General features: G+C 35.7%; 2 protein-coding genes and 1 non-coding gene across 4 annotated transcripts in view; 2 read left to right on the top strand and 1 right to left on the bottom strand.

The window, feature by feature from the left end:
* LOC105084566 (uncharacterized) overlaps positions 1-19,989 on the top strand; it is a 47,700-nt gene extending 27,711 nt beyond the window's left edge. Inside the window, exon 3 of the transcript XR_010376729.1 lies at positions 19,758-19,989. This is a non-coding gene — a transcript (uncharacterized LOC105084566). The remainder of the gene's footprint in view (positions 1-19,757) is intronic.
* On the top strand, positions 3,577-5,132 carry LOC116147749 (putative olfactory receptor 2B8). Of its 2 annotated transcripts, XM_064476040.1 has the most exons (2): positions 3,818-3,831; positions 4,017-5,132. In XM_064476040.1, the coding sequence occupies exons 1-2, from the start codon at positions 3,818-3,820 to the stop codon at positions 4,954-4,956; spliced, it is 954 nt and encodes a 317-aa protein (XP_064332110.1). In that variant the 3' UTR covers positions 4,957-5,132. The 2 variants fall into 2 exon arrangements, with proteins under 2 accessions (XP_064332109.1, XP_064332110.1); XM_064476039.1 differs by having other exon boundaries at positions 3,577-5,132.
* On the bottom strand, positions 10,547-11,562 carry LOC105084584 (putative olfactory receptor 2B8). Its single transcript, XM_010974725.3, has one exon. The coding sequence runs from the start codon at positions 11,526-11,528 to the stop codon at positions 10,584-10,586; it is 945 nt and encodes a 314-aa protein (XP_010973027.3). The 5' UTR covers positions 11,529-11,562; the 3' UTR covers positions 10,547-10,583.

The raw sequence follows: 19,989 nt of genomic DNA, 5'->3' as shown, positions 1-19,989 counted from the left end.
GCTGCTTTCTGATTCTACATATCCAAGTTCCAATCCCCAATACTGTATTAGAGATAGTAACTTGGAAATGAGGTAGGGAAAGAGCTTAGGACCCATGGATAAGATGAATAAAGGTGAGTAGAATGGAACTTGGTCTCTGTGTTGCTTTAGGAATTGGCAAATTAGACTATTTTTCCATTGCAGTTATTCTTGAAACAGAAAGCTAAGTTGGTTTGTGCATATGTCAGCTGGCAAAAGGAACAGAAATTCTTACAGGAATTTACCAAATGTAAGAAGTAAACTGAATTGTTCATTTTAGAGGTCAACACTTTGTCCTAGATATTTCATTCTGCTTAGTTCATTCATTATACCTCAGTAAGTACATATGGAAAATAATTAAAAAAATATTTAGCTGTAATAAAACATGTACTTGAGTAATAGAATAATAGTGTATATATGAATGTAAAAGTTTTAGACTCTAAGCTTCCACTTTTTCCCTTGGCAGCTTATTTTCTGTGAAAATAAAGAATATTTCTTAAAATGTATGGTCAGTATCTGTAGTTTCAAAATGAGGTACAAAAATATTTCCTCAAAGAGGTAAAAATAAACCTAAAATAAATAGGGAGTCTTCAGAGTGCTAGGTTGACTGTTACGAGGAGGTTATTCATTTTATGACTATGTCAATGCATTGTTATTTTGCATTTTTATTAATGAGAAATGATTCTTCAACTGAGTGCAAAGATCAATTGAACAGGAAAAAGTTTGGAAGAGAAAAGAGAACCCGTTAGTTTAATTTGCGAAGGAGGCAAATGAAAATTTTTCATGAGATTGCCCTGAGGTGACAATATAATGGACGCTACTGGCCACTCTTCGATCCTTGCACACCCTTATGACTGGGCTCTGTAGGATGAATGCTTTTGGTGTCCCACTTAGATCTTTTTTACTGGCTGATGCAACCATCCAGACCGTCCTTGTTATGAGTATTGGCTGCTCTGTTCTCAGTCATTCTTTTCTTCAGAGAATTGTCCCCAGCTGAATGGGAGCCACACTGTCAGGGATTCTCCTGAACCTGGTGGGGGCGGCCCACAGCCAGGAACAGACGCAAAAATCTGGGATATACAGAAGGCTGCCTTTGTGTCAAAGTAGCAGTAAACCTGATACAGCTCATGCTTGATAGCTGTGTTGTTCAATGTGGTAACTAGCCACAAGTAGCTATGTAAATTTAAGTGAATTACAATTAAATGCAATTTAAAATTCAATTCCTTAGCTACCACATTTCAAATGATTAGGTAGCAACATGGGGATAGTGGCTATTGTACTAGTCAGTGAAGACAATATTTTTATCATCACAGATAGTTCTATTGGAGAGCCCTATTCCAGCTTCCTATGGGATCATGCTAACATCATTACGGTTGAGATCACATCCTTGCTTAGCACCCTTTTTGATTTATTTTGATTCCCTCATGCCGTTTTTCCTGAAAGCATTCCCTCAAAATACATGCAGTGGGATTCCTACGTTAACCACTTCTTCCATAAAACCTGATCATTTCTAATACAGCAATAGATCAATCTTCCCCTCGTTTATTCCTCCTCCATTGCCATCAGGGGCCAGTCTTAATACAGGTCTGAGCTGAACTTACATATGAGAGAGATGCGTTATTAAGGCAGTGGTGATTCTGTCATAGCACTGAGGCTGCAGAAGTTTTGCCAGCACTTTTTCAGGATTCATTGAGGAACTGGATAGAGCAGAATTGGTGTGTGAAAAATATCAGTGAGTGTTGTATATTTGAAATATCTTAAAAACAGACATTATCTTGAGATCACCTGTCTTGAAACTGTATGGTTTACATATCGAGTAGTTTTATTGAAATACTTAATTTTCCACTAAAATTTTAATTATATCTGAATATTGTACAATTATTGTAATTGTAAACAATTTACTTCTACCACCTGGTATGTGTCAGTACTAAGCATTTAACCTGTTTCATTTGATGCCTATTCTCTTGATTAATATAGTAACATTGTGTTCTTGTGAGATGTCATTTTCCATTATATTATTTTTTGGTAATTGTTACACAGAATGTCATCTTTGTTTTATGAAATCTATTTTTAAAATATTACCTGTTCAAAATTTTTTCTACATGAATTCACTTAGCTTTTTTCAATATTTATTTTTGTATCCAAGTATTAATTTATATATATATATGTATTTACATTTATAACAAGACCTCACTATGTCATGTCATATCATGCTGGTTCTCTAGGACACCATTCTTTGTTCTTGATGCTAGGATGAAAGTGTCTAATATTTGCAGTCATTATGATTTATGTCTGATAATGGATCAATATTTCTTACTACAGTAAGTCAATTGATGCTTATGATGACATAGATGATGATTTCTAGGGAAATTACACAATTCTTTAAATGTGGTAGGAAAGAAATGAAAATTTCTCATTAACTTGAGCCAAAAAATATTTGTTGTTTTGGTAGATTACCTTTGGTGTTGGTGGAGACAACTTTAAGATAGATGGATGTTGAGTAGAAAAGAAGAAAGGGAACAGTGTGACCCAGGTCAGCAGAATGTACTCTTGAGAATCAGTGGGATAATGCATCTTGCACCTAGACATTTCCCGTATCTAATGTTACAAGTGGTAATAATTTTCTTGAATGTAAAAGAAAAAAAATTAAAATAAGAAGAGAGAATATGGCATTAGTGTCTTCGTTATGTCCCAGTGTGCTCTTTATGTGGATTGGAAATAATTATACAGAGACAACTACTTTCTTTATTCTGTTTTAGTTGGCAAAGTAACTTTGCTTGGTAGTTTACTTTTCAACCTGCAATCATATTCAGCGTTCTTTTTTGTTAATTTACACGTTATTGTGTAAAGCAGTAAATGGGTTGTACAACTTCATATCATGTAAGAGTTTTTTTTTAATTGAGGTAAATTGACTTACTATAATAACTTCAGGTTACAACATAGTAATTTTATATTTTTAGAGATTATACTCATATAAAAAGTTATTATAAAATATTGGCTGTCTTCCATACACTGTACATTACTTCTGTGTATCTTACTTATTTTATACCTAGTGGTTTTTGTTGATAGTGAATAATCCACCTCCTTTAAGGTACCACGAGTCTTGTTGTTGGTAATATGTGAAAATAACATCAACAGAAAGAAAAGGTAAGTGCTGGTCACTGGATTTTGGACTACTGACTTCAACTGACTACGTATAGCCAATGAATTTTTGGTGTTCTTGTTAAATTAGCATAGTAAGGTGAGGCATCTTGAGGGCAAGAATTAAGCACTGTAATTTACTGGTGGTATTTTCAGGCTCTGTCTGAGTATTTAATTGTTTTATCACCAAACAAAAAGACAAAGGTAGCATCAACAAATATAATATATTAGAGGAGTAGAGAGGCAATTCTCTCAAAATGTTTATGTGCAGCACTCTTAGTGATGTTTTGAATATGATTTAGTCCTTTGTATAAGTCCATTCTAGGTCATAAATTCCTATTACTGAATACATTTTAGAGATTATCTTGTATTCTATTGCATGAGAAGTATGTGCAAATTTAGGTGTGTAGAATTATGAGATTCATGTTTAAAATAACCTTTCCTCCTATCTGTGTCTCTTTCATATTTCGTTGTTTCTGATTGCCGTTCCCTTTTTCTTCTATCCCCATTTTCTCTAAAATGTACTTATATTCACATAGCACCTTAAATCCTATTACACCCTATCTGAGAGAGACCTTTTTATATGTATGATTGATGCAGACACAAGGTCCATTATCTGATTTTCTTATTTTTAATGTCAATATTACTATTTTTGATAATGTGGCCTAAATTGTTATGACACATGTCAATTTCAATAAGTACATTATTTACTCAAATAGTTACACATAAATTCCATGGCCCTGCCTTTTAACATGGTAAATTCATGTCCCTTCCCACTGTCCCCCCATTTCTTTTTTAAGATACCTTTTAAAACTTGTTCAGTTCTTTGTCTTGACAGGAGCCGTGTGCTAACAAAGGATGGAACAGAAAAATGGAAGTTCTTTCACCGGGTTTATCCTGCTAGGTTTCTCTGACAGGCCTCAACTGGAGCTAGTCCTCTTTGTGGTTCTTCTGATTTTCTACACCTTCACTTTGCTGGGAAACTCAACCATCATTGCATTGTCCCATGTGGACCCACAACTTCACACCCCTATGTACTTTTTCCTTTCCAACCTAAGCTTCCTGGACCTGTGTTACACTACCAGCATTGTTCCCCAGTTCCTGGTTAATCTCAGTGGAGCAGACAAATCTATCTCCTTTGGTGGGTGTGTAGTTCAGCTGTTCATCTCTCTGGGGTTGGGATCTACAGAATGCATTCTGTTAGCAGTAATGGCATTTGACCGCTATGCAGCTGTTTGCAGGCCCCTTCACTACACAGTGATCATGTACCCTCGTCTCTGTGCCCTGATGGCTTCTGCTTCATGGCTCGTTGGTTTTGCCAACTCCTTATTGCAGACAGTGCTCATCTTCCTTTTACCACTTTGTGGCAGAAATAAATTAGACCACTTCTTGTGTGAGGTCCCTCCTTTGCTCAATCTTGCCTGTGTTGACACTACTGTGAATGAGTCTGAGCTCTTCTTTCTCAGTGTCTTCATTCTTTTCATACCTGTGGCATTAATCATATTCTCCTATGTTCAGATTGCCAGGGCAATCTTAAGAATAAAGTCTGCTGCAGGGCAGAGAAAAGCATTTGGGACATGTGGATCCCACCTGACCGTGGTCTCCCTGTTCTATGGCACAGCCATCTATGCTTATGCCCAGCCCAGGAACAACTACTCCCAGGATCAGGGCAAGGTCACATCTCTCTTCTACACCATCGTTTCCCCCATGATCAACCCCCTGATATACACACTGCGGAACAAGGATGTGAAGGCAGCAATGAAGAAGGTGCTTTGGAAGGACTCTGACTCCAGATGATGGTGGGTGGAAGACAGTTTAATGGAAGGAGTTTGAATGCCTGAGGTCTTAAGATGTATGTGTGTGTCCCCCATGTGTCATCCAAAACTTTTCCTGAGAGCTATCATGGGAATTTTCTTACTTCATTCTCTTACAAAAGTGAGTGTTCAAATCTAAGTTAATGGAGTCATTCCAACTTCCAGAGATGGTCATTCAGTATTTCTAGAGCATCTTAATTATATTTATTATTTTTAAAAACTCCACAATTTTTTCTTATTTTCACTCCTATTTGAGAACATTGTTCTATTTCTACTTCCAAAAAGACATGTGAGTACATAATATGAAGGCACAGCCAAAATAATACCATGACTCCCTGGGACAGTGTAAGGAATACTAACATATTATCATTTTCTAACAGTTACTCGAGAGATATCATTCATTCATGCATTTGATCATGGTGCTATTACAAAGTACATGGGTTGACTGTATTTTTTTTTTTCATAGAAGTCAGTATGGAAAGTGTGGGAAAATAAACTTTAAAGAAAAAGTTGCTAAATCAGTTCTAATAAAGCCATTGAGATATTAAGGCCCAACTGTACCTTCACCAATGTGACAGTCATATTATATAACATTCATTTCGGAGAAGGCTGTACGTAGGACTCCCTGAGTGAAGGTTGTGATGCATTGTTGCAAGTGGCGATGGTAGCCCTTGGCTGGTAATAACACCAGGTAGTGCTTATGTATAATATTGTACATAGCAGGGGACACACTGATGTAAGGTATGAAGGTTGGTTATTTTAAGTTTATGAGCCATGTAGTTCCTTTTTAAAAATGATTTTTGAGGACATTGTATCTGAATAGCAGATGACCCAAGTCCTGTTTTATATTCTGCATATTTTACTTACTGTAATGTGAATTTTCAAAGTGTAATTTATGTTTAGATTACTCTCTTCACAGTGGTTTATAGTTTGTTTCAGGCATCAATTGGTCAAGGCCTTTGTATCTAACATCTAGCAAAGGCCTCATGAAATTTGAATTCATTGACATATAAAAATATGGGAAATGGCCCTTGATTCCCAGGAAACTCCAAGTTTTGTGGAAACTCGCTGAGATTCAGCAGAAAAAAATTGAAAGAATAAAAAAACTGCCTATTAGTTTAAAAATATATGCCTAAGCTTTACTACACTATGTAATTATGAAGTAACTGTCATACAATTCTAAGTTATGAGTACAATATAAACATCCTAGATCTGCTGGGAAGAGGGGGCTCTGTGTAAATGCAGAAATGAGAACCAGATGGATCACGGGATGCTCTCCGTGAGTGATCTGTAGGGACTGGATACACTTACTCCTTTCCAAACAATCTATTCTATTGATTTATGTTGTTTAGTGGATTAAATTTAAAAATTTATATTTTTATTGAAGTGTAGTTGATTTACAACCTTAGTTTCAGGTGTACAGCCAAGCGATTTGATGGATTTATATTAAGCAGTCGGTACTGAATGAAGTCTCTGAGGTCTTTAAAAACTGCAAGTGCTTCTGATCAGGCATCATTTCTAGGATAGTAGAACCTCTTTGGAGAGTAAAGCTCTTCAGTTGTTGTACCTGGACATTTCCAATGAATAGATTAATTGGGACACTCATGGTCAATTGAATGTCATGGTTTGTTGTCAAAGCCTTTCTCAGGGGCCCACCCCTGATTCTGTGTTAGCAGGTCACAAATAGTGCTTACCAAGTATTTTCAGTCCGTATTTCAAGCATTTGAGGATTATTACGTAGTCTTGCAAGATTCACTTTGGACTTTGGAAAGTTTCTTTATTAATCTATCCACTGAATGTGAACTCTGTTTTAATGCATGTGAAGAGAACATCTTGGCATAAGAATGTGTCATTTTTAGCATGAAATAAACCTCTCTCTGGATTTATTCCCCATCTTGGAAAAAGCCTCCTGTATTTCTGAAAGAATATTTCTCCTCATATTCCTCCACAACCTGTTATATTTTGGTTTGTACTTGGGTTGAAATAATGTATATATTAATATGTTATAATATATCATCACATACAGAGAGCAATATACACATGCACAAAGCATGCACTCCACATGCAATCTCTTGTCGGTCAGTCTCTTAACTCTTTCCTGAGGATGAATAGTAGAAGAAAATATGTTTCCTTTAGTTCATACCACTTAGAAGTTATACGTTTATAAATGATGTAATTCCAGTGTTTTCTGAAATAAGTACATATACACATAAGTAGAAGTGGCAACTTTTGTTTGTTTCTTTTTAAGTGAGTGATATCAACTGCTGTTTATAAATCAGTGAACCATGGCACTGAGAGAATAACAGATTCTGCACAGTCAACAACCTCCATGCTAGCACCATGGTTCCAATCCAAGGTCCTCCAGCTTTAAATGCCTATACCCTAACCACTGAACTTTCAAAATCGGATGCTTCCCTTTAGTAATGCATGAGGTTCTTGGTCTTCAGTGCTAGTTTTTCTATAAAACCTCTCATGTTCAGATTAAATTGGTACGATGAAACCATGATTTTTGTATAGACATTTGCTTTCTAACAAGATTCTTTATTGATTTTTAAGTTCCACTCCCTTTTTTTGCTGCATGTCATTGGAAAGCAATTTTCTGTTTCTCTGTATCCCACTACATACTTACTTCAAAGATATGGAAAATTCAAATCCTGCTCACTGTTACTGTAATTAAAAACCGGAAAACATGACAAAACTAGTCAGTTCCCTTGCCTGTTGAGCATGGCCTCAAGATCTGTGTGTCTAATCATGAGGAAAGTGTTCCCAGGGCACATGTAAGACTCATACTCATTATGGGACTGCATTTGAAGAGTTTCTAGTAATAGAAGTTGTATTTTAAATTTCTATAATGTCTGTTTAATTCTTTCACTATATTGCTATTTTCTTGTGAAATTCTCTTTCCTTTCATCCCCACCCCCATCTTTTCTTCTGTTTGTCTTGAATGTCTTAATCATAGCTATTTTAATGTCTTCAGCTGGAAATTGCTTATCTAGATGTTCTATTCCTTTGATCTATTGTCATTTCCCCCCTCAACTGTCATTCATATGATCTTCATTCTTTTCATGTCTTTTGCTTTTTAATTATATACCATACGTAGTGTATAAAAGGACCAAAGAGGATCCAGGTGATGTATCTTCCTCCAGGGGGAGTTCTACATTTTCCTGTGTATGAGTTGGTCAGGCTGCCTTGCAGACTTATATTCAGCCTACCTCTTGTTTCCTTGCTTCCCTCGGACATGGGTCCTGCTGGGATTTAGATAGAAAATCTGGGAAGTCTTATTTTATCAGCCTTGAAAGGCTCTGGAAGTTTAAGATTTTCAGCTTAGCTCTATGCTACCTCAAAATTTGGCAAATGCCTTAAAGAAGTGAACTGTGTGGTAGAGACAGCATCCCTTTCGCTAGTGGGTTTTTGTTTCCTAAGCACAGTGGAACTGCAGGATATTTTATTCTAGGTCTCTGGCTTCCCAAGTGGTCCACTGAAAACAGAAATGTACACTGGAAATATCTGGTTGTGTATTTAAAGTCTTTTAAAAGTATTCAATTTGTTAGTCCAGCCTTAAATGACTGTTACGATGTTTCTTTTCTTCTTGGCAAAGTCTACCTGGGCCAAGCCCAACCCTCAGCTCGCACTCAGGCTTGTCTATGGCTCCATGGGGTAAACAAAATGTAGCCCCTCTTCAGCTCAGTAGGGTTCTTTCCTCTCTATAATTTTTGTCTACATGAACCTCATCACTTCCACAGCTTTCTAATGGCTTTAAAAATATAGTTGTTAAAATTAATTTGGCTTTTTCACATACATTTGCCCCTCAGTCTTGGTAAGGAATTAGTTCCAGGAGCACCCACCACCTGTGTCACCCCTATACCCCAGTATGCAGATGATCAAATCCCTTATAGAAAATGGCAGATCAAATGGATCCATGGTTGGCTGAATCTCTGGCTACTGAGGGCCTACCATACTTGCAATGGGAACGTTGCCCAGCTGTAACCTAATACATCCTATTAGGAAGTGTAAGTCACAAAAGGCTACCTTAAGTGAAATAATATAGTGAATTAGGAATGGAAGCACTGTTTATTTGCTGAAAAAGAAAACAGTAAACATTTAGATGGTTGTAGAGTATGGAACTTTTGTGTCATAAACATGGTATGGTAATCATGAAGGTGTCATGATTTGAAGGATCCAAGGAATTGTTATTATAATAATCATATCTCCTCTGTTACACTCAGAATATAATCAGAAATCACTGAAAATTATTTAATACAAGCAGAGGCAAGAACAGTAAGGAACTCAAGCATTTGCTAGTAAATTTTCATGTAAGGAAAGAAAAATCCTTGCTCTTCTATTATTTCATTAGCAGAATAATCCATGAAGAAACCATCAAACTTGCCATTATTAAATCAGGAATATTTAAGAAGAAAGTATTTATATAAACTGCACATTGAGTTTACCAGATAATTATTTCTGTTTTTTACTTTGTTTTATAAATTCCTTTCAATATCTGCCTTTTTACTAATGCACTATGAAATATTGAAAAATCTTGAAATCCCTGGTGAATGAAAATATCTTTTGGTACACTTTTTGTACACTACATATATGCAAATACAGACAGATATACAAACAAACAGATACTAAACATCATCTTCAAAATATAGTTCGTTTAAAGCAGTATAATACCCAGTAGTAAAATTTTCCTTTGAAAATTATCACTATGATTTTTGCCTTAAGACCTGGCCACTAAGTACATGGAATGAGAAGAGCCCAGAGACTCACTGTACAGATTATCTTTGATTGAAGTTTTCAAAGGAAAGTTAGATAAGGTTCATTCCAGTTGGCTAAACAGTAGTAATATCAAAGTACTTTGAATCTATTAATTAGGTTCAATGGATACAAGAAACTTAGATCATTTGGAATATAAACCCAAATTTTGTGTAAAAGGGACGAAAAACTGAGTTTGATGATTTAGTATCCAAGTATTCCGTTAATTTCTGGCTTATTTAAAACTTTTTAGAAGTAAATGATTTGAAGTACAGCATACATACAGAAAGTGCAAGTACCTTAAGTGTAAGGTGTGGTGAATTCTCACAAATTGTATACCTTATACAAGCAGCATCGAGATGAAGAATCACAACATGACCAGAACACCAGCGTGCCTGTCGCCGCTTTCTCCTTCCACTGGGGAACTACTACTCCCAAGGGAACCGCTGTTCTGACTTCTGTTGCCACGGATTCACTTTTCCTGGTTTTGAATTTTATACAAGTGGAATCACACAGTAGGACTTGTTTTGTGTCTAGCCTTTTCACTCATCATTATGTTTGTAAAAATCGTTCATATTGTTGTATGTATTATTATTTGCATAGTGTATTATTGCAGAGTACATGATATACCATAGTTCATTTTTAGCTTATCTTATTTAACTTATATTCCCCCCACTAGAAGGTTTGAATCCATGGGGACAGGGGTCTCTGTTTCACTGATACATCTCAAGTACCTAGAACTGTGCCTCATACATAGCGAGTGGTTTATAAAGATGTGTTGAATTAAGTTAGGACTGGTGTTTAGTCATTCAGAAGTCTCCCAATGCACAAGATCTTGGGCCTGCAAGTCCTGCATTAGCTCTGTCTCAAGTCTCTGTTTCTTCTCACTAGTCTCCTTAGTGCCCCTTTGACTTCCTTGTTCCTCAAAGTGTAAATCAGGGGATTCAGCAGGGGAGTCACCAGAGTATAGAACAGTGCAATGCTTTTGTTCACATCCTGGGAATAACTGGAGGGAGGCTGGAGGTACATGGAGATGAGTGTCCCAAAGAAAATAATCACTACCATTAGGTGAGAACCACAGGTTCCAAAAGCCTTCCACCTCCCCTGGGCGGACTTTATTTTCAGGACTGCACGAGTAATGTGACCGTAGGATACTAAGATGAGTGACAGGGGCACCACCAAGAAGAAGACACTGACAGCAAAGAGTTCAGCCTCGTTGATGGAGGTGTTGGTGCAGGCCAGTTTCAGCATCACTGGAACTTCACAGAAGAAATGGTCCACTTGGTTTTTACCGCAGAAGGGAAGAGTCATGGTCAATGCTGTGTGTACTATAGAATTGCCAAAGCCTGTGAGCCAAGCGGTTACAACCAGCTGCAAGCAAAGCTGAGGATGCATGTTCACCATGTAGTGGAGCGGGCGGCACACAGCTGCATAGCGGTCATAGGCCATGACAGACAGGAGGACACACTCGACTCCCCCAAGTCCCAAGGCAATGAAGAGCTGGGTCACACAACCACCATAGGTGATGGTCTTGTCCTTCCCCTTAAAGTTGGCCAGTGTCTGAGGGACAGTGCAAGTAGTCAAACAAAGATCCATAAAAGAGAGGTTGGAGAGGAAGAAATACATAGGGGTATGGAGGTGAGCATCCACAACCGACAAAAGTATAATGGTGCCATTGCCTACAAAGCTCAAACAGTAGATGATCAGGATGACCACAAAGAGAGCCGTTTCCAGGTGAGGCTGGTTGGAGAAGCCCAGGAGAATGAATCCAGAGAAGGTGCTGTCATTAGCTCTTTCCATTGTACTCTACCTGTTGAAATTAAGAGGACTGCAGACTTTTATGTTGCGTGTTTAATCCACCTCTTTTTTCCTGGAGTCAATAGAGTTTGGTTGGTAGCTTGAGGCATTTTGACAGTTACTTTCTTGTTGGCAAGAAAGAGGGTGATAAATAGCTACTATATGTGAGCATCTTGCATGTTTCAGGCGCTGGCCTAAGCACGCGCTCTCCATTGTGTCACAACAACATAATGGCTTGGTATCATCATGATCTCTGTTAAAATGATGAAGGAAATAAGAGTTAAAGAGGTGCAGTAATTTTATCAGAGTGATGTACCTACCAAACATAGAGGCAGGATTCAAAGTGACTCTACACTATGCGTTTTTAACTGCAAGGGGTACTATCTTTATGATCGTATGAACTACAAATACAATTCAAGTTTCTCCAAGAGTTAAATCTAATTGTTCTAAATAATTGCAAGTAATACTGCCCAGTCGTTCTATTTTTTTCCCCTCAAGAATTATAATATTTTGGACTGGTTATCCTGCTTCTATTTTGTGTAGAGAAAAGAATTTTTTTCTGTAGATGCATATATAATAAAATTTTTGATAATAAAATTTTCTATTAATTTTATCCAAAGGGAAACAATACATTTAATGCACAAAGCAAGGGACCCTTTGATGTGGAGCCTGAAATCATATTTATTGATTGGAAATCTCCTATAGGAAATGATTTAAGAATTCATGTTGTGTCCAAACTTCATGTTCCAGGAGGACTAAGCCTGAGCAGTCTTCATTCTTACCACTTTCAGTAAAAACTCAGGAAACCATCAATTAGTTTCTCTTTTTATTTCAATTTAGAATTCTTTTAAAATTCTTTAATGTGATAGAACAAATACTCTTTTTCATGTGCACTTCCTATAAATACAAACCTCACATTAATCATTCTGTTTTCTATTAAAATCGCCTGGTCTCGTCTTTGAAATCAATCAGTCCTCTCTCTCACACACATACACACATGCACACACACACACACACACACACACACACACCATGAGGCAAATTTAATAATAACCAATACCTAAAGAAAAGAAATACCTCATAATAGCACCATAGCCTAGAAAAAAGTCCAGTATATATAGATTCACAAAACATTTCGTTGAATAAATGAAAATATGGAGAAAGTTTAAAAACTGTAAGAGGCTATTGAAAGTGAATTCGGGAATTATAGTAATTTATAAATGTACAAGTGGGAAACAAAAGAAATCTTGTGGAACAGTTATTAAGCAGTCTTGACAATTCTAATTTTGGAATTTTTTTAAATGCTGGGTTTTATGGAAACTCTGTGATTTGTAAACATCACTTTTTTATTAGGATAACCCATGACCAGGGAAGAAGATATTCTGCCACCTCTCAGTTATGCCTTTTCTCTTGGATTCTTGGTTCCATTTTTCCTTTCATTCTTAATTTTTAAAGTAGTTGTTTTGGTGGTTTGGTGGCTGTTGTTAGTGTGGGGCCAAGGAGTACAATTAATTTGGAATAAAAAGTTCTAAAATGCAATAGGTGGGATCAAGATACTTGGATTCTAAGTATCAATTTTCTGCTAATAAATTTTGAGATTCTAAAGGCTGACCTCCCATTCCTATGTCCTGGTCCTTTCTACTTCCAAATAATAGGATAATGTTCTTACTAGCTTTTAATAAGAAAGAAAAGAGATAACTGTTTTCCTTCTCTACTGAAATCTGGTAGGTTTTATGTTCCATTAGATCTATTGTTGTATTTTGTTTGAGTTCTTCTCAGTCCTTGCACATTCTTCAGTGACAACACGGTTCTTAATTTCTAAATCTTCCGGATGATCAGGCCTTGTTTCAAAATACCCAGAATCATAAAACTGGCATTAGTCACTCTAATTTGTTTTATCAAGTGTTCTTGGTGCTTACCTTGGCGTCTTCCTTCTATTCTTGTAATTTAAGGGTCACGGGGAAGGAGCTTTTCTTCTCTAGTCCATTGTGGTGCCCAGTTGAAGTCTCTTACAATGTTTTTGAATAGGCTGTTTCTCAGAGATCACTGAACTAACTCATGATTCAGTCTTAAACATGATGGTACATGATTTTTTTTTCTCAGTGTTGCACAGAATGTGATCTGAAGTAAGAAAACATCCATTCTGATAAGAATATGTAAAATTCTTTGTACCTACAAAAGTAGAACGAAACTGACATGGGCATTTAATGCAAACTTCAATGTATTGTATTGTTTTTTCTAGTCTGGTATAACACAGAGTACCGCAAAGTAGCTGGTTTAAGACAACAGAAATTTATGGCCGCACAGTTCTTGAGACTGGAAGTCCAAAATTAAGGTATTCCTGGACCTGTGAAACCTGTATGGGAGAACACATCGTTGCAACTTCGTAGCTTCTGGTGGTTTGCTGGCAATTTTCGGAGTTCCTTGGCTTGTGGCTGCAGTCCTTCAGTTACTTCCTTGGTGTCCTTAGGCAGTGTCCCTGCCTTTCGGTCTCTTCCTTTCCTCTTATAAGAATATCAGTCATGTTGGAATAGAGACCACATTAGTGTGTATAACTTCATCTTAACTTCATTACATCTGCAAAGACCTTGTTTTCAAATAAGGTCACATTAACAGGAATCTGGTTTAGGATTTCAACCTATCATTTGAGGGGATCGGTGCAGGACTCGATTCAACGAATAGCAATAGTATAATGTAACCAAGCCTGAGAAATTATAACAATTCTTAATTATAAATGCCTGCTATGCAGGGCTAAGCCTAAGATGCAGGAATTAGTTCTATCGTATGCCAAGTTCATAAATTTTGATCATGAAAATTGCTAAGGTGATTATTGATAGTGTTGCTATTTGTCTTACTCTGAAATGTGTGTAGATGGCAGAAGTTTACAGTAATAGGGAAAAATTGACTCCCCTTACTTGGCATGAATGTCTGGTGAAGGTTACTTTCCCATACACACCTTTGTTACACTTCATAGACCTAAAACCTCAGTATAGATTGCATGCTAATAAGACCTAACATTTGAATTGGTTTCAGTTGGAAAATACTTACATCTTTTCATTTCTCTAGTGAAGTGGTGTTCAGCTAATTTGGAGCTCAGATTCCTCTTCCAGTCTAGAACTTAGTATAAGTAAAGTAACAAACTCATGCATAGATACCATATCTGCAGTTTGCATCACCACATGTTGGGGCAAAGGAACAATGTCCATTGGCCTTTGGGACACTTGAGTTGGTGTTGGACTAAGAATATGGCGTTTTCTTCAAGAGCAAATAACAAAGGTTAAAGATATGCAATTACTTCTGGAAGAGCCTAGATGGTCTTGAAAGACCACTGAAATTCTCTGAAACTAGAAGATTGGTATATTGATGGGAATGTTAGTATCAGGAAGATGAAACCACATGATTGCTGGTCTCCTATGAAAGCTAGTACATTCAGTGATTATCAAGTGAGATATGTTCCTGGAATTGGAGAAAGGTGTGAAGGAATGAAGTAGACAGAGCAGAATCCTTAGAACAAATACAGAGCCATGTATTTAAAATATGCCAGGCTTGGAAGTGGTTAGTTATCAGAGGCAAGGAAAGTTAAAATTGCTACTCACTCAGGCTCTGTTAAAGGTAGAAGTATTTCTTTTAAAACTTGTTGTTAGCACAACTTGTGTCATCCCCACAGTATTCCCAGGAAGAATCTGCACTCATTTTATAGAATGTTTCAGTGCATAAGTGGTTGTATACATTAGAGTAGACAATTAATTCTATAACGAAACAGATGTTGGTATCTGTGAATTCTACAGAATCTGCCTGTGAATCAGAGGGCTAATTTTTTATCGAGGGATATTTTTATAAGCTACCAAAGTCAAAGTACACGGTTTAGAGACTGAAGACTTGAGGATGTGTTTGTTTTTATTGGCCCCAAGAGTGCCCTGCCCCATGTAACTCATTAGCTTCGGTTCAAGTATCCAGAGTTTGACTGCCTCTAGGGAGCAACCAAAGAGGGAGACTCTGGAGAGGTGATATCAGCATAGTCAATCTTTTCCTGCCCAATTGGTTAGGAGTGAACCTATTGTCTCTACTTTATTTCCAAAACCCAAATCGAGTAGTATTGATTGCAAATTTTTTGTTAGTCCTTAAATTCTTTTCTAAAATTGAGATATAGTTATATTTCACTTTATATATTCATTTCTTTTTATTTATTTTTAAGATATAGTTTTTCTTGAATATTATTTGTCTATTTGAAATTCAGAACTACTGGTTTTCCTAAAGTTTTTATTGTCTATATATATTTTTAATTGAAGTATAGTCAGTTTATAATGTTGTGTCAATTTCTGGTGTACAGCATAATGTTTCAGTCACACATATACACACATATATTCATTTTCATATTCTTTTTCAATATAGTTTACTGCAAGATACTGAATATTATAACTCTAGACCTCCTCTTTAGTTCTAGACTAAAGCAAATGGAATCTGGCCCATTTACACATGGATTATTTATGAACTCTAAAATTTTAGTGATTTTTACAATCTAACTTTCATCTTCTGAAAACAGCTCTTGTTTGCATGTCAGATTTTCAGAATGTCAATACCAAACACTTAGTAAGCTCAGTGAGAACCCCTTGAATTATACTTGATCCTTCCTTTTGGCCCCAACATTGAATCTAAGCTTTATTGATTGTCTCTGGCATGTACTTAGACTACATTCACACATTTTCCACTTGTTATTACTATAATAGCTAAGATCATTTTACCCTTGCATGAATCATGTAATTAATCTCATACGATATCTACCAACCAAACCAACTGTCAGATTTCGTAGTGTTATCTGAATTCTTTTTCATAAACTGCATTATCACATTCCTTCGTTCTTAAAAATAGTTTTGGCTACCATTGTCTATAAGATTAAATAAAAGTGTTAGAGAGATGTTAATAAAGAAAAATATCACTATTGTTGGGCATTGAATATATACAGATTTGATTTTTATCTTCTCTTTGCTTATCTGATTCTACATTAACATTTACCATGAATTTTAATGTGATGGTAGAAATGCTATATATTGAAGGAAAATTACAATTTTCTCGACAGGTTTTCAAAGCAATACTCTAGTATTTTATTAAGATTTATCCTAAGAAGTCTCAAGATTGGAAACTTTAAGATTTAAATCAATAAAAAGTAAATATTAAAATTACAATAATAGAGACTAATCTATACAGTTTGTCTAGTTGTGATACATATATACTGCATAATTTTTAAATGGGGACAATTTATAATTATTGGATATCAATTGGAGATCTCAGTTTAAAGCCATTTGAAATGCATCATAATTGCATTGTTTTCACATTTACAGAATTAGCAAAAGATGATATGTAAAACATAATTGAGGACATCAAGAATTTAACAATTATTTCACAAAGTAAAATTATAGTGATTAAAGAAGCTCCTCAAGATTCTCTCCTTTTTGGAGTGAGAGGTGCTTGGTAGCTACGTATGTTTTCTGCAGGATTAAAAGAAATCAGACTCAGTTAAAAAAAGATTGGAACTGTTCTTGTTTAGAAAATAGATGTGGTATGGCTTTTAAAGCCAGGCTACTACTAATGCTATGAGTACTGTCTAGAGTCACATTACCTGACTTTTAAGTTTGTTCCTTTTACTAGTTTTTTCACCCTTGAAATCTAGAATGTCTATCTGAATTATTTTCTAATTTTGCTTTCTTGGTCAATATTATTTAACTCATTGACTTGTCATTTTTATATACCACTGTGATTTGTGAGAATTATGGACAACATACACGTGCTTTATTAATGCTTCTTCGTAGTTGGTACACAAAAAGGATTCTCCTCTCAAGAAAGAGGAAGTCAAATCTGAGCAATTAATGTTCTTCTTTAGGGCATTTTTTTAAATTCACCACTTTGGAAATATTAAAGCCCAATTCTGTTTAGCCACTTGATGTGGCTGCTTGGATTAGTCAGCTCTTGGACCTCTTTTCTATTTGTTTCCCCATTGAAGATGATCAATCAGCAGTTACTTTTTTTGATCTAGTTACTATTGATCCTGTGGTTATTTGTCTAATTTAAATGACTCCCTGCTTACATAAATAGAAAAAACATGCATATGTTATAAACAAGCACATACATGTTGTTCCCATATATAGGAACATTCCCTAGCTTAAAATGTCAATTTAAAAAGTAAACATGTCAGTCTTAGTAGAAGCAAACACGTATATGTTGGGAACATGAAAATGTTGTGGTTATTTTCTGCATTAATTAACGTTGTTCTGGTTGTGTTAGCCAGTAAAATTAAACAGGAAAAAAACCAAGAACTTAAAAAAATAAGAGTTTCTTGGAAATGAAGGAACAACATATTTGTATTTGCATCAAATATGGTTATATAATTTAAAAATTAGAGCTATAAATGTTTCCCCCCAAAGAAGTTATTTACGAAGCTTATGGATTGTGGAATTATTTTTCAAAATCAATAATTTTAACACATTGAAAGGACAGTCTTTTGGAAAATATAGTATGATAAAGATCATAGTTATAATACTAACAAACAAAATAGCAAGTAGGAAATTTGAATAGCATTTTTGATATATAGAAATTATATAAGATGATCATCTGCATCCTCCAGCTTCCTAATAAATTCATTATCTTGGTTATTATAAATGCCACCATGTTTTCTCACTTATAAAGGATACTCTTAATGCATGTAAGAGAACAGAGTTTTTTCCACTTGGCCTACAGTTTCTCAAGGGACAGTATTTGTATTTCTCTTATAATCTTTGATGGTATGAAGTGGGGATGTCTGGACAAAAGTTCAGGGCAGATATTGGAGCTCAGAAGGGATTCAAATGAAAACACTCACTTTGATTTTTGAAAAATAAATGTTCTTGGAAACCTCAGCAACTTAGTAAGTCTAAAATGCCTCAACATTTTAAAAACTTTTAGGTTCACTGTGTACTTAATATTTCTGTAGGGCTGAGGTGTAAAGTGACTAGGAGAGAAAGAATACTATATGGTATTCATTATAGAAGATTGGCTTGTTATCCATACAAACACATAGATTTATGCATACATGCACAATGTTTTGTAAATATTTGCCTATACATATGAAGTATGTTGTTTGGAAATTCATAGAAACCATTCTCTTCATGGTGGACTCGGTGACAAGGTAAGTGAAATGCAAGGAACAATCATGTTGAAAGGAGTTGAGATATAACAAGGGAAGAGGGTAGAAAGAAGAGGAGACAGAGGAATTGAAGACGGCAAAGATATCTGAAGAGGGAGCTCTAACTCAAACACCAACAGAAGATGGGTTGTTAACAAAATAAATTGAAACAGGTACAGAATACCAACTATCAAAAATTAAATACAATTTAACTAAAGCACTTCACAATTCAAACTGTTGAATAGAAATTTTTATTTATATTTAAAAAACAATTCATTTTTAAAAATTACATCCCCAGAACTTAAACAATTCATAGCTAGAATTTTGTACTCTTTGATGAAAATCTCCCATTTTCTCACCTCCCAGCCCCTGTCAACCTACATTCTATTCTGTTTCTATGAGTTTGGCTGTTTTAGATATTACAAGAAGATTAAAATCTTACTTGAACTGACACAGCTTCTAAGTGATGGGGCTAAGAGTGAAGCTAAATATTCAGAGTCCAAAGTTATGCTCTTTCTATAAAGAAGAACTATGAAATAGCTCTTTAAAACATTCCTTCTAATAAGCTCTCACTCTCACTAGGTGGAGACTAATGGTTATAAAAGGTGGGAATCAACTTTTCTCAGTGTTTTAGTCAACTTGCTGTACATTCAACGTTTTCCTCAGTGTGATTGTGAGCTTTGTGTTTATAATTGTCAAATTTAAGCTGTCATTAATTTACATAGTTTAACTAGTTAAGAATGAAAGATTTAGTGTCAAAGTGAGTAAAGTAAAATGAATTTTCATTTCTGTTCAAAAAGAAATTGATATTATTTTTTGTTTTCCTATATATATACATCAACTGGAATACTAATCATTCCTTGGTGAAATAATGAAATAAGATACAGTAAACCAAGTTCTGGAAGCTTTTTATGCAAATGGGTAGGTGCATGTATATTCAAGTGCCTACTTCAGGAGTGGGAGGGAGTGGGTGATGAAAATGTAGCTTGTGATCTCTGGGCTCTTTCCACATGTTTTGGGGTTATAGTGCTCCCAGTCATTTCCCTACAAGACTGACTATACCTGATTTTCTTTAGGTTCCAGAAAATGCCCACAAAGATGAAATAGATTGGGAGACTTTTTCAAGAACCTTACAAGATAATGGAGTGTCCATCTCCAGTCCATGGAAACTCTGCTTACATTGGAACCTCCAGAGTCACATCTTGCACAGGAGAGGGGTAAGTGACTGGCTGTTACATGGAATAGAAAGTGAGCAGATTTGTTGCTTGACTTTTGGTGGAACTATAAATGTGTATATTCCATATGTCC

Source organism: Camelus dromedarius, chromosome 19 (assembly GCF_036321535.1).
Source record: "Camelus dromedarius isolate mCamDro1 chromosome 19, mCamDro1.pat, whole genome shotgun sequence".
NCBI classification, from domain to species: domain Eukaryota; kingdom Metazoa; phylum Chordata; class Mammalia; order Artiodactyla; family Camelidae; genus Camelus; species Camelus dromedarius.
Note: the sequence above shows the minus strand (reverse complement) of the source record. Positions and strands in the feature narration are given on the sequence as shown.